General features: G+C 51.0%; 1 protein-coding gene across 3 annotated transcripts in view; it reads left to right on the plus strand.

Annotated features, from left to right (window-relative positions):
- Positions 1-7,967, plus strand: part of RAI1 (retinoic acid induced 1) — a 127,757-nt gene extending 119,790 nt beyond the window's left edge. For all 3 annotated transcript variants that reach the window (XM_072982470.2, XM_072982471.2, XM_072982473.2), the window contains exons 4-6: positions 3,314-3,407; positions 3,788-3,837; positions 7,501-7,967. In XM_072982470.2, the coding sequence (XP_072838571.2) occupies positions 3,314-3,407; positions 3,788-3,837; positions 7,501-7,527 (171 nt within the window). In that variant the 3' untranslated portion in view covers positions 7,528-7,967. The remainder of the gene's footprint in view (positions 1-3,313; positions 3,408-3,787; positions 3,838-7,500) is intronic.
- The last annotated feature ends 4,699 nt before the right edge of the window (positions 7,968-12,666 follow it).

The raw sequence follows: 12,666 nt of genomic DNA on the forward strand, positions 1-12,666 counted from the left end.
TGTGCAAATCGAAGGGACCCTGATGGGGTAGAAAAGAGCTCCTTGTCTCACTCTTAGACTGAAGGTGAAAAATCTCACAGGATTTCCAGGCTGCTCGTCAAGGTGCCTGGAGGCAGCCTAAATCAACAACCATGAGGAATCTGGGGATTATTCTTCCCATCCCTCTGTCAGTCTCTTCCACCAAGCCCTGTTTCCATGACAAGAGAGGATGATCCTTCCTTTAATTTTTGGAGTATCACAGCTGGATAGACGGGGGGGGGGGAGAGAGAGAGGTTGAACAAATAATAAAGAGGTTGATGAGAGGGATCTGAAAAAAAAATGGGCAGAATGCCTGGTGCTACTCTCAGGAAATTGAGGATGATGTGCTGATGGCTTGGTAACGTTTGCTCGCCATGTGGTGATCGGAAACTTTGCCTCTCGTTTGGAGAAGAAGAGAGCCCAGGCAATTTTTATTAAAACAGCTTGGCAGTAGCGAGAAGTTGAAAGCAACTGGGAGGGTATATCTAATTACAAATAATTAGTTACATGAAATGTATTCCTTTTTCCCCCCTCCGATAACAGAGGGACATTTGCATTGCATTCCAGTTCTAACGTATTGAGCAGGAACCTCCATTGATTGCTTCTAAAGTTACTTTCCCGGTTGAAGGAAAGCAGCCTCACTCGGTGGCGGAAGAGGAATTCCACCTGGTTCAAGCCACCTACTCCCTCGTGGGTGCTGGGATTGTGATGAGGTGGATGGGAGAAAAATGTGTTTTGCACCAACAAAACAAACATGCAAACCGTGGTTGCAGTTTTGATGTTTGTTTGCAAAGTAACTATTTTCATTACTTTTGATAAGTGGGAAAGCAGTACAGTAAATCAGAAAGCAATCCCAGTTTCCACATCACCTTGAATATACATCGCTCTTATCTGATTTTGGAAGCTAAGCAAGTTCAGACTTTTTTAGTCCTTTGATGGGGGAACCACCAGAGATTTCCAGATGGCATAAGGAAGATCCCTCTGTGACTCTTTATAGACCCCCATTAAGTTAAGACATGCTCATGTCCAAGGGCAGCTTCTTGTTTTTAAAAAAGTAATTGTAATGACAACTAATTCCATTTGGGAATTGTAACTAGTTCCTTTTGGGAATTGTAACTAGTTCCACCTTTTCCAATTTGTCCCTGTTGTCTGATACAGAAGGGGCAACCTAGGGTCTCCGTTTGCACCTTCGCCTGCCCGAAACCGTGGTGCTGAATTTCACCTGCAAAATGGGAAAATTGGATTTAAGAGGAGATGGTCTGCTTGCTTTAAATGAGGGGGAAGGCAGGGGGGTGGAGCAGCCCTGCCAAAGTAGCCCATCTCTGGGTTTAAAAGGGAGCTTTCAGAATTCATGCCGGTTGCTTCGGATGCTCTCCAGGGGCTACAGATTGCCCAGGTGGCCACTGATTGTGCTAGCTGAGACTAAGCAGACTTGTGGGTTATGGGTAAGGAACCTCACGGTGCAGAGGTTAAAGTGCAGTCCTGCAGTCAAGACTCTGTTCACAACCTGAGTTTGATCCCAGTGGGCTTGGTTAGCTGGCTCAAGGCTCACTCAGCCTTCCTTCCTTCCTTCCACGGTTGGTAAATGGAGCACCCAGCTCCCTGGGGGAGGGGTGGCAAAGCGTAGTCTGCTTAATTAAGATGTAAACCATACATGGAGAGCGTTAAGCCGGAGACCTAAACCAGTGAGCTATCCGGCCGGCACAATAAAAGAAGGGCGTAGTAAATATTCTACAACCTCTCCTGATGGACCAGGTTTACATCTCACGAGGCAGGCTGTTGTGTTTCTGCCTAAAAAAGATTCAAGGGAGGGAGCCAGTGAAGTGGGTTCTGTTAATAATTCGGATAAAATGCAATGTTTGCAGAAGAGGGTGGGGGGGATGAACTGATACCACATTAATGGAGCAGGAAAGCCCGGTGCCGGCACGAGGGAAGACGACGGGAGAGCCGATCAATGCGGTTGAGGAGAGGGGCCACACCGACTGCAAAGAAACCACCCAGGGCTGGTAACCACTGCTTTGGAGTTGGGTTTTCTCCGGTCTCCATTTGCTATGCATCTGGAACGTTCCTCCACCAGAAAACCGTCCCTGCATCATTAATATCATCAAGCTATGAACGATGTGGTTCAGGCGGCGGGCCAGTCTGACAGGAGCCCCTTGATTTCCTTGACCCCAGGGCACAAAATGTGGCATATTTTCACCAAGGAGGTCTTCTTTTTTTGACACTAATCAACTATGTCAAGGGAATGCAATCCAAACAGCCTCAGCTCTTGGGATCTGCAGTGCCCAACGGAAGTCCTGGCTTTAAACCTCAGCTGGGAGAATCCGCTTGGATCCTTGCTTTCTGACTCTTCGCCATGTAGGTGAGAATCGTGGAAGCTTAGAACAGAATAGTATCATGACGTTGGAAGGGACCTCTAACACCGTCTTGTCCAACCCCCCTGCTCAAGTCAAAGCAGGTGGCTGTCCAATTTTCTCCTGGATTCCTCCAGCATTGGAACGCTCACTACCTCCTGAGGTCCTGGGTTCCCTTGTCGTACTGCTCCAACAGTCAAGAAGGTTTTCCCTGATATTCAGCCTAAATCTGGCTTCCTGTAGCTTGAGTTCGTTGTTACATATCCTGCACTCTGGGAGAACAGATCCTGCCCCTCCTTTGTAGGACAGCCAAGAATTTGAAAAGTGCTTATGTCCCCTCAGTCTTCTTTTCTGAAGGCTAAACATGCTCAGTTCTTTCAGTCTTTCCTCCTAGGGATTGGTTTCCAGCTCCCTGATCATCCTTGTTGCTCTTCTCTAAACTTGCTCCAGTTTGTCAGCATCCTTCTTAAAGTGCAGTATCCAGAATAGGACACAGGACACTCTAGATGAGGCCTAACCGGTGCTGAATAGAGGAGAGGGTAGCACCTCATGGGTAAGAACTCTGCATGTGCACAAAGTGGGGGCAGAGAAGGGCTGTGCTTTGGTAGAGCGGTGTATGTCAAACCACACTGAATAGTAGCTCATTTTTGTGAGCTACTCCCAGGATAGGCTGAGATCTACAACAGACGCACCCTTTCTTAGAATACAGAAGCTGGTTATCTCTGCTGTAGTGTGGCCAGGAAGGGACAACCAATTAGGGGTGATGTAAACTGGAAGACATCCCCTTGTCTTCAAACTCTTTGTGCGCACAGCATCGTCCAATGCAAGCTGATAAGAAGAGCTACCTGTGCAAAATAAATTTAAAAAGTTGATCTGACAGGGATTTCTCTTCTGCCTGCCTTTCCCCCCCTTTTTTTTTCTCCATCTCCCGCTGACCTCAGCGATGTTCCAGCTGCCAGCAAATTGGAGCCACAGTGAGCTGCTGCCACAAAGGATGTGGCCAGACCTTCCACTACACATGTGCCGTCGACACAGGTAAGGCTCTCTCCCCAGTGGGTGGATCGGGGGGACTGGAGTGGAAGCAGGGTCAGAGGGCTGAACTGTCTGTGGGATGAGATGATAAGAAAGGATCGGGCCTGGAAGAGGTCTCTTGGTTGGGAGCGGTCTCCCTTCCATCCATGCAGGGATCGCGCCAGCCACGCCACTCAAAGAACAAGTAACACTTCTATGAGACCAAAAAAAAAAAAAAATCTAGCTTGGGCACAGAGCAAGGTTGGGCTGTTTCGCAGTCTCCTGTGCGTCGTGCGGCTGCTGGAAAAATAGCTCACATCAGATTGTGCTGCAGAAGCAGCAGGCGACGGGTTTCCCAGAAAGAAGGTCCCACCTTGACGGCTTGTCTTCTGTTTCGCTCCCAGGTTGCTCGTTAACCGAAGAGACCTTCTTGCTGAACTGCCCCAGACATAAGGTGGGTGCGCAAAAGTGTATGGAAAGAAGGGGGGGGGAATAACTGGCCCAAGGGCACTCACTCAGAACGGCTGCAAGAGGGGTTGCCTCAGACGGACACACCTCAAGCAGTAGCCGGTGTGGAAACCATCTGGGGCAAAAAAAGAGAATGAGTGCCAATCTTCTGGGAAGTAGCCAGTTTTGGAACGTCAGATGGTTCTCTTTAACGAGAGGGAGGGCGAGAGAGAGAGAGAATGGTTTCTAACCCTCCGCATTGCAAAGACTGGGTTTGGAAAGAAAACGCTTTCCAGTAGCTTGGAAAACTTGCTCTTTCTCTGGACTCTAGCGAGCTCTTCTGTGCGGGGAGCGGTTCCGAACGTCGCTGTCCAACATTTTCTCAGTTTTGGATGGACAGTTGAAATCCCGGAGGTTGGAGGAAAGACTGAGCAGAATTTCCAGCGTTCAAGATGTTGCGGGAGCGGCTTCGTTCTGTACCCAAACTGCGCTGTTTGGAACAGAGTCTTGTCTGCGTTTGATCAAGGGGAGGTTCCACTGAATTCAGTGGTGCTTGTTGCCTAGAAGGTGGGCACAGGGTGGCAGCCGGCGGGATTTCCGTTTTCTTTTGCACCGAAGAGTTTTGATTCTCACAGAGAGAGGGCCTCTGTGTGTGTGTGTGTGTGTGGATATTTGAATATGCAGGCATAAATGTGCAGGAACTCATCTCTCCAAACAGCAGGCAAGCTTGGCAGGAGAAGCGATACAGCTGTCTCCTCCATCCAAGCAATTTGAGGAGCCACCTGGCCAGGCCAGGTGCCAACAATGGGCATCCGTGTCAGTCCCCCTTCTTTCGTCCATCCCGGCAGTTTCTCTGAGATGACTCTCCGGTCTGGAGTGTCAAAAGAAGGAGAGCTGTGTTAGCAAAACAGCGTCGCCACCTCCCTCGCAGATTTATCGCAGTTAACCAGATCTCACAGATGATCATTCTCTTCCTTAGATGCATGTAGTAGGGCATCATGGCTTCTTACATGTTGCAAGAGATAGGATCGAAGCAAAATCAGATGCCCCCCAAAAATGGCAGTTGTTTTATTGACTTTGTGTAACCAAAAAAAACCCCAATCAGTGAGCAGAAACGTTTTGGAAATAATTAATTTCCAGTGAACGTATGCTCTATTGTTGCATCCCGGACTTCAGAGAATCCACCAGAGCTAATGTGAAATAATTTTTTTAGTCTCTACAGTGCTACAGAGCAGACAGTAAAGGTTTCCATTGTTTGTTTTTAAATAAAACGCCAGAAGCCTTTGCATTTTGCATTTTTCCATTTTCCATTTAAACCCTTGAGATTTGGCCGCAGCACAAAGGTTGTCTGCCCCAGATAGAAAAATATTCTGTATGAAATCTCTGGGTGTGTGGGTGTTGTTGTTCAAAACACACTTTTGTGAATGTTTTTCACCACCAAGGCGAGACACACACTATGGATTATGCCAACAGGGGAGAACTTTTTAATCTATTACATTCGCCTGCAAAAGTGACACCAGTAAAGACCGACATCCATATTCTGTACCTTGAAAAGCCCATCCTCCACCAGAGGCCAGATTATTTTGGCTTGTGGTCTGGGAGGCACCTTGCGCCATCCCGGGCGGTGCTCAGCAGGCACAGTGCCACTCCTCCCTCTCGGGAACATGTTTCCAGGCCCAGTTCTGGGAACCCATTCCCCAAGCCCTCATTCTTTCAACCCCCCCCCCTTGAGTCTGCAGCACGAGATCATCTCCTTTCTGGGTCCACAACCTCCAGAATCCCCCAACCGGCGTGGCTGATGAGAGGTGTTGTCCCCAACAAGGGAAAGCTTCCCATGTCTTGCTTTGTCCCCTTCTGTGCCCTGCAGGAGAGGGCCTTGTGGGGCTGGGGAAGGGGGTTAAGCCTCATGGAGAGGTGGAGGCCACCCTACCTTCCAGGCGAATACAGTCCTCCACCCGCCACCCCCGCCCCACCTCACGTCTGTTCTCCTTGTCGTCCCTCCTGCCAAGGAAACTGGAGTCGAGGGTCTTTGTCTTGCCTCGGTGGCCCTGACCGGACCTCTCCGATATAATTGAATCACCATGGCGGTCACTTCCTCCTCTTCCATCCGCCACACCAGTTGCGGTGCACACCTGGTTATTGGCAATATAAAACAGATGCGGAGGAGAGGGAGGGAGGGAGGGAGACCCACGGAGATCCAGATGGAGAGCTGGGGGCCGGATTGATCTGCGTTCCTGAAGAGCGCGGAGCGCGGGAGAGGCTGGCGTGTCACTTTGTCATCCCAGCCAGGGAGCAGATGCTATACGGCTGCCTGGCTTCGGAGATCCACGGCAGCCCCAGCCCGTGCGTTGACCGCACTCATTCCCCTCGAGATTCCGTGGACTTGTGCAAAACGGATCGGCCAAAATAGATAGATTTCAAATCATGTTTTTCGGTGGTTCGCCAGGGCTGAGCCTGGGGTGGCACAGTAACCAGGGCATTGCCCCAGGGCAGAAACACGGAGTGGGCACAGAAATCTAAAGGTGGATTTAACCGTGACATGATTTATTTTGCAGTGGATCTGTTCCCTTTCTTCTTCCGAAGCGCTATTTCCCCCCCCCCCCTAATTTCTTTCATGCCCGTGCGTCAAGACCAAGTAAGCAGTAGACGACACGGATGACTTAGACACCGAAATTACTGGTTGCGGCTCTCTCTTCCTCTCCCTCTCACTCACCGCATGTGGTGCGTTTGAAAAATAAACCAGTAAACAAAAGCAAAAGCCAGAGTATTCTGGCTGCTTTTGGAGCTGACAAACGTGTGCAAACACATCTATCATCTGTTCAGTAGGGAGCCAGGATTATCCGTGGCTTTCTACCTATGGCATACCCAGGTTTGTCCGTGCATCATGCCTAAGACCATAGCTCATTGGCTATGACAATCAGTTCAGTTTTTCCCGTTTTGCAGAGAGCTGGCCCTCTCCCCCCTCCCTTCCGATTTTCTCTCTGTTCCTGCCTGGTGTGTTAGCAACATTTATACGTGTGTTTGCACAAACAGAACGGGGAAGGTGGGAAAGCGCCGGGCGGTGTCGGGGAAGAAAAGGCATGGGTGTGCGGCAAGCTCATGGGTGGTTGATGGGAGGCCAAATGGGGGGAAAAAGGGAGAAGGCTAGGAAATACTCAGCGAGCTTCAAGGAAGCCCAAATCCTGGTTGCTATTGTCAAGTCAGTTGAGAAGCCAGCAGCCCTAAAGGTATATATATATTTTTTGCTGCCCTCTTGCGATGCATCAAGCACCAGCGATTCCTTGAAAAGACAGGAAAGGAAAGGAGGGAAGGCAAGAGAGGGCCATAAATGCATCTCTCTGCAGCCTGTCAAGAGCGTGTGTTTTATTTTTTGCTTGGGACTGGTGGAGGCCCCCAGCACGGAGCATGAATTAATACCCAGTGAGCGCAGCGAGGGAGTCCTCTGCTGTCAAGACAGCTGCATGCAGACCCCTGCTCTCTGCCGTCGTTTCGCTGGCAGCTGCCAAATCCAGGGCCAGAATTCAGGGACGGGCAAAACTGGTGGAGAAAGGAAGGAAGGTCTTGTGGGGGGAGAGAGCAAGGAGGGGACGGCCAGCGAAGGCCAGGATTCAAAGCCACCTCTCCTGTCCGATGCAGCTGACTGGCCTTTTCTCCTCTTTGTCTTTTCCAGAAGCAGCAGCCTTCGTCGTCGTCATGAACCTTCAGAGCCCGGGGAAAGGGGGAATTCGTCATTTTGGCACGCGGCTGCCCACGGAGATGAACTCCACAGGGGAGCGGCAAAGAGAATGTAACCCGGCCATGTTGCCCTCCTCTCAGACCCCACCAACTCCTCACGTCCACACTTCCTATTTTTGCAATAGTGTTTCTACTGTGAACGGATCCGGGCCCCCGTGCAGAATTCCTGGCCCCAGGATCTCGCTTCTGCCTGCTCCGGTCTGTCTCTCTCTCTCTCTCTCTGGGGTTCCCCGTAAAGGGGAACGGAACTCTGGCCTTGCTCCGAACCGGATCTCGGGAACTGGACTCGATCCCATGGCAAGGTGGCAATAGGAATTGGGCTCTGGGTTCTAATCTCCACCTGTGGAATTCGTTGGAGAGCTGTTCCAGGTTGGCGCACATACCCACACACACAAGCAACCACACCCACACACAACAAAAAGCCCCACTTCCAGCTCCCCCCCCCTTCCTGGTTCCGTCCCTTTTCCAAATGCTACTACGAGCCAGTTCAGGAGAGGAGAGGAACTCCAGTTCCGGGTTTTTAATTCCTCCTCACCTCCTTTTCTTCCTTCACTAAGGAGCTGTAACCAATACTGATAAGGAACCCTCTCCTGCCTGGGACGCTGGCAACTCACAAAACCTGGCCTGGAGCGTGTGTCCCGACCCCCTCTCCTTCTAGAGAACAATGAGCATCATGCCTCCTGTCTGCAGAACCAGAGCCTGTGGGAGAGACGTGATCGGAGAGCATGCCGTCCGCACCACACATCCTCGGGCCAGCGCCACCCGTCTCCGTCCGGTTCCCAAACTCTCTTCCTGCACCCCGGAGAGGGGAAGGCAGTGGGTCTCCTGCTGTCTTCGGCCGCCTTCTCTTCCTCTCGAAGCGCCGGCGGACTCTCGAGAGCTCTCCGAGCCCTCCGTTAATCGTTCTTTTCTGATCTGATCTATTTTTGCCTTCAGCAGACCTCACGGTGCGTGTGCGTGTATGTGTGTTTCTGTATCTATATGTGATCAGCGTGTAAAAAGAAGCACCCTGATGTTTTTTTTAAAAAAACAACAACGCCTCTTCGCTTCGGTTCGTTCCCTCGCTCGTTTCGTTTTGCTTCGCCCCCCCCCCCCGGTTCCTCCCTGCTGCTTCTTGCCTCGTTTCCCCCACCACGGCCACCCGGCGTGCCACGCCATCCTCTGCCCGCTGTCTTACATCTCACCCAACTAAGGCCTCCGGCTCAGCGTAGGAAAGTCGGCCCGTTGCCCAGGCTGAGCAAAAATGAGGCGCCTGTAGAGAGTCTTTGGACCTCATGGGGAGCCGAGGGGTTTGCGATTCAACCAACCAGGAGACATTCACCCACACTTCACCTGCCACTAAACTTTGTGGCATACGGCGAACTTCCTGCCTGGGTGAACCACCACCAGCGTTTCAAGGAAACGAGGGTTACCGAATAGCAAAACTAGGTGAGATCTTCCATGCACACCTGGCTGGGTACCCCTTTGTAGCCCCATTGGGGTGCTCTACCCAAGATGCCAACTTTAAGGTGGGAAGGCGTTGCCCTTTTGGAGGGCCTGCTCAGCCAGATTTGCAAATGGAAGCCCAAGGTCCAGTCTTTCCAAACAACCTCCTTTGCTCTTTGGTTTAGAAGTTAGGAGTAAATCCTGAAGCCTGTGTGTGGACCGACACCCCCCCACACCCCGGTGATCACCTTCTCAAAGAAGGGACACTCCTGGCTCACATGTTTCTGCCAAGCCCAGGGTAGGACTCGGTGGTCCTACAGATGTTTTGGGAGTTCATTGCCTTTCTTTCGTGGCCTCTCTTGGCTGGAGCTGACGGGAGATGCAGATCTTGAGCATCTGGAGGCCCACGGGCTCCCCTGCGTCCTGGGAGATGGTGGATCTTCTGGCGGGCTCCAGGTTAGGCTGTCCGCAAAAATTTCATTGGAATAACAAGGGAACCAGAGTGGACACAAGAGGGTCGGAGGGGGTGAACCCAACCCAGCCTGGTCTTCCAGTTGTCAGCAGAGCTTGGAACAAGCTCTTCTTTCGACGAAAACGCCCAGAACCCTCCAAAAATAGAACCGTTCCATGCTCTGCTCCAACTCGCAGCAAATCGCCTCTCGCCCTTTTCATGGAAACAAGCTCAAAACAACAATGCATTGCGAACCCCCAAGATGGAGGGCAGAGTCTCGCTCTCCGAGACACCCACCCACCACACAGAGTTGCTTCATTTTACCACATTGCATGCAGGGATCATGCATGTTCTTCGTTACTTCCCATAAAACCAATGCACATCTGGGGTTCTTGAGAGATTTCCACTCAGGGCAAAGTCTGCTGGTATCTAGATAAAGTTGCTTTCTTGAAGGGCTTTTCTCTTCTCCTCCAGTGAGGCCAAGAGGCAGGAGGACATGGAGTTGGGGGCTGGGTAGAGGAGGGCCAGGGAGCTGAATCCGGCCTCTTGGGTCTGGCCTTCCTCCCGTGGCTGTGCTCCCTTCTCCAGGACTCCACCATCTTGAGGGGTTCCCAGGCGGCGTACGGGACTCTCCCTTCCTAAAGGATGAAATCCAGCTCCTTCTTGGCAAACATGATGCTGGGGTTTGCCATCGGCGCTCCCCACCTCTGGGACACATCTCCTCACCCGCTCAGCCAAGAAACTGAACTTCACCCCAGGTTAATAAAGACGCCCCCTGCCTTATGTGTGGCATCACCCAGCATGCTGGATCCAAAAGGAAGCTTGACGTAGCCTCTGAGGTTGGAGATCAGCCCTGGAAGGAGAGAAGACACGGCCTGTCCCTTTTCTCCCTCTCTCTCTCACACACACACCACCCTTTCTGGATCTCCTCACTGGTAGGACTGGTTCAGTTGATACGCCAGCCCCTGAAATTTACAAGCTGATCCGGAATAAGTTGCAACTGTCCCACACCCAGTTCTTACAATAATCTTAGAACAGCACAGCTGGAAGGGACCCCGTAGGTCATCCAGTCTAGCCCCCCGCCAAGGAAGCACAGTGGGGGAATTGAACTCCCAACCTCTGTAACGTCGCTTTGGGCGTTCCTTTCACCCTCGATGGAATCAGACCTTGTGGGGGAAGAGCAGAGGCCGGGTGAGCGATGCCGCCTCCCCTTGATCAGAAGAGGGTGAAGGAGAACACATTTCAAGTCTGAGATGGTGCGAAATCGGTGTGAGAGTCATCAGGGCGGCCGAAGGGCGTTGCTTGCAGAGGCCGGCTGCCCGCCTGTTGAGCAGATGGAAACGGACGGGTCCTCCATACTTAGCGGCAACAACACTGAAGTTTTGAGGGGGTGTCTCTGTGGTTGGCGGCGAAAGCTAAACTGGGTTGGGGTGTGCTCCCTAATGGTAGTTAAAGTACTACGTGAACCTACCCATCTCCTGACACATTCTGGCAAAAGTCTCCGCTTGCAGGCTAGGCCTTCAGCTGTATAGGATGTATATGTTTCAACACCCCCTTTAAGGTCCCTGGTTTTCCGTGCTGTTCTGTTTGGTCGTCATTTTTCCACGGGTTTTTCCATTCGGCCCAGTCAACAGCGCTCCCGCCGCCCGCCGCTTGCAACCTGTCTGTTCCCAGCACGCAGTGTGCTCCACACACCCCCATTTGCTTGGCTCACCATCCCATCCGCCGCTGGCCCCTCACGGTTTGCGGGCCAAGAAACGTTTTGTTTCCGACGCACACCTCCAGAACGGCAGGCTGGAGGAAGGAATTCCTGTCTTCACAGCATCGTGTTTTTTGACAAACCCCAGCTCTCTTTGAATGGCATCTTGTACATAATGACTGTAAAATGGCGAATCGTGTGTATTATATATTGCCTCATTCTATAGTGTATATATATGTATACATATACATATATATAATATATATGAAAGATGTAAATGTTAAAACTAGTGTTCTTATTTAGTAATATTGCTTCACACTGAAGACTGTGTGTAACGAGCTTTCTAAAAGAAGTTTATTTTCCTTAAGAGTTAAAAAAAAAAAAGAAAAAATGAGGTCATTGGATTCAAAACATCAATAAAGATTCAACAATTGTTTTGGATATTTTTAGAGTCCCCTAGTAACCTATTTTTCTGCCGTCCCTTCCAGTGGGGGTGGTGGGGGTTAGTATTGGGCCAGATTCTGATGTCTGCCCAATACATTCCTTTTAAACCTCCCCACAACGAAAGGCCAAAAGAAAAAGAAAAAACTAAATTGACTGAGAAAGGAGTTTTAAAACAGTAGGTTTAAAACATCAGCGAAGGAAGTTGTCCCTTCTGTGCAGAAGGGCTCAAAGACAGAATGGGGGATGATGAAAAACATGGGATGTGTGGGTCTAAGTATGAGAGCAGCAGGCACACAGAAACGGGAAGGAGGGCGATGGAGGTGCCTCATTGCCTCTTTGAATACAGTCTTGTCTGGTTTCGAGAAGCTAAGCTGGGTGTCTCCAGGTAGGGTTAGGAAAGGGCGATTCCTCAACTCGCAGGCAACCGACCACTGCAAGCCAGAGGCTTCGATGCTGGGCTACAGGATAAAGCAACTTCCCATGTTTGCAGGATCTTCCTGAACCCAATCTGGTGAAGAGACAAAACAGGAGCACCTGCTCGGAGCATCGTATGGAAGACAGGTGCCAAACCATGGAGAGGTTTCACCGTTTTGTCGGTCGCTTCCCCTCTCCGGAGTCACACCTTCGCCTATGGGAAGCCATGTCCGATGCCACACGGCAGGGTGGTCAACCGATCAAACAACTACACATACACACGGAGAAGCTTGACAGGTGGCAGTCCACGAATGTGGCCCCCTGCATAGTTAACCACCTCAGCAGCTACGGAGAAGGGGGCGGAATCTCCCACCCTCTCCGTCCCGAGGTGTGGGTGCAAATCCACCACGAGAAAGTCGCCTGGAAAGAAAGTAGCCACTTTCAAAGAAAAGGGGGAGTGGTGTTCCAGGTCTTCCTAACACTTGCCAAGGGATTCAATCTTTATGTCGTTCCCTTTGATATTTGGAATCCTGGGGCAACACCCCGGCCGCCCGGTCCTAAGGATGGCCCCGTAATACAGAATTCTGTGTGGGTAAGGTGTGAACATCTGCCGATCCACATGTGTGGTGGAAAGACATCCGTAAATAAGGGCCCTGTTACATCCATGG

This window comes from Pogona vitticeps, chromosome 13 (genome assembly GCF_051106095.1).
Source record: "Pogona vitticeps strain Pit_001003342236 chromosome 13, PviZW2.1, whole genome shotgun sequence".
Classification (NCBI taxonomy): Eukaryota; Metazoa; Chordata; class Lepidosauria; order Squamata; family Agamidae; genus Pogona; species Pogona vitticeps.